We start from the raw sequence: 1,753 nt of genomic DNA, 5'->3' as shown, positions 1-1,753 counted from the left end.
GTTATCCCTGCTTTCTGTAGAGACAAAAACCAATGTGGTTGTTTGGTTTTGCCTGTTGGTTTGCTTTTTTGTCAGATTAGAAGGCAGATTCAGATTTCTTATTTGCCTGATGTGATATGTATATAAGGTATTGAGAGGTTGTCTATTTATTGCTGTAGAATTTTTAAAACTCAGGTTCATATAGCAAAAATGGTCAAATTTAAGTAACATCCACCACCCCATTCCACCTTCCACAAGGATGTCCAGAAATCTCACCATTCTCAAAATGTCTTCCTTCTTGACTTCCAGAACTCCTCCCATCATGTCCATCAGGGCTCGGTGTCTGGCATCAGTGCTCTGGGAAGGAGCCAGGGGCAGGGAGGGAAGCTGAGATGGAGATCTGACACTCTGGTGGCACGAGGGGCAGCCTCCCACCCAATGTTAGAATGATTGTATTTAGGACTGGGGTGGCGGCAGGGGGTGGGGGCAGTGGTATTGAGGGGTGGAGGAAAGAAGCCACTGAGATTCCAGTGACCTCCGATCATGACAAATACCTTCTTGTGTTTCTACAGTGGAATTCAAGTACAAGACTATTCAACCAAATTAGAAACAAGTATCCCTAAATTCGGAAAAGAGGGTCTTAGATACTGTTTGAGCAAAAAAGCATACCCGTTTTAGAAGCCATTGCTCCATTTCCTGGGTCACACTCACTTCTGTTTTGACTTTTTGCCATGGAGTAACATATTTTTGAGCTGTAATCTGAAAGAGAAAATATAGTTTCCTGCTGTTATTCTTACAAAATTCAATCAAACTCTCCTTCTAAACACCAAGAGGTTAGCAGGTATCAAGCGGATATAGGGACTATCCAGATTTCATAACCAATATCCTATTTTGGAATGAAGATTAGGTCTAAAATGAGGGGATTGGAAAAATAGATCATTATTTCTCTATTAGTTCTCTAAGTCCATCTCCATCGCTAAAGAGATTATAACAGGGGACCTGACTTAGATGAGGGTGGGGAGGCAAAGAAATGTCATCTAAGACAAATCCTACAGGATGAGTGTCCTGCCTGGGACATTTAAGAAATTGTGAGAATGCAAGTGTGGCCAGACAGAGCAAGTCAGAGAGAGCCGCTGGAGTGAAGGGGGCCCAGGGTGGCAGTCAGAAAGGGCTTTGTGGGTGTTATCAGGAGTGAAATAAGCAGCCACTGAAGAAGTTAAGCAGGGGAAGGACATAATGTTTGGTTTTAATAAGACAACTCTCCTGAAGAACAGGTACAGTAGAGTGTAGAGGCTCCAATCTGGAGTTTCTGTTTCTTTCTAGGCTCCGTGTCCCAATCTTACCTGAACTTCTTGGGACTCATAAAAAAAATCATCATTATTACTGAGGCTGTGGCAACGGTTTTTGTTACTCGTAACCACGAATGCTACCTAATGCAGTCACTTCCGGTAGTGCAAACAAGAAGATGAATAAATAAGATCTTGGGAAAATGTCATGAGAAAGAAGAGAAGGGATAATGTAGCTCGCCAGTACCTCACTGCTTTTCACAACAAGGGTTCTCTCTGGCTTCTCATGGTCATCAAATTCTGGTTGCCAGACTGATTCTTCTAATTCCAGATCTAAAATAATTTCTTGAATTCTTATATTTTTTTCCTTCACACGTGCAATTTCAAATTCTTTTTGTTTATATGCGGCATCAAACTCATTATTAAAAACAGTTTTTACCTTGTAAATGATATCCTGAAATATCAATATGTTATTGAAAACACATTAC

General features: G+C 41.0%; 1 protein-coding gene across 1 annotated transcript in view; it reads right to left on the bottom strand.

The window, feature by feature from the left end:
- The window catches only part of CFAP43 (cilia and flagella associated protein 43), an 86,402-nt gene that overhangs the window by 16,879 nt on the left and 67,770 nt on the right, over window positions 1–1,753 (bottom strand). Inside the window, 2 exon segments of the mRNA XM_023532723.1 lie at window positions 256–336; window positions 649–738. Of these exon segments, the coding sequence (XP_023388491.1) occupies window positions 256–336; window positions 649–738 (171 nt within the window).

Source organism: Pteropus vampyrus, unplaced genomic scaffold (assembly GCF_000151845.1).
Source record: "Pteropus vampyrus isolate Shadow unplaced genomic scaffold, Pvam_2.0 Scaffold89, whole genome shotgun sequence".
Classification (NCBI taxonomy): Eukaryota; Metazoa; Chordata; class Mammalia; order Chiroptera; family Pteropodidae; genus Pteropus; species Pteropus vampyrus.
This window is presented reverse-complemented; position numbering and strand designations above follow the sequence as displayed.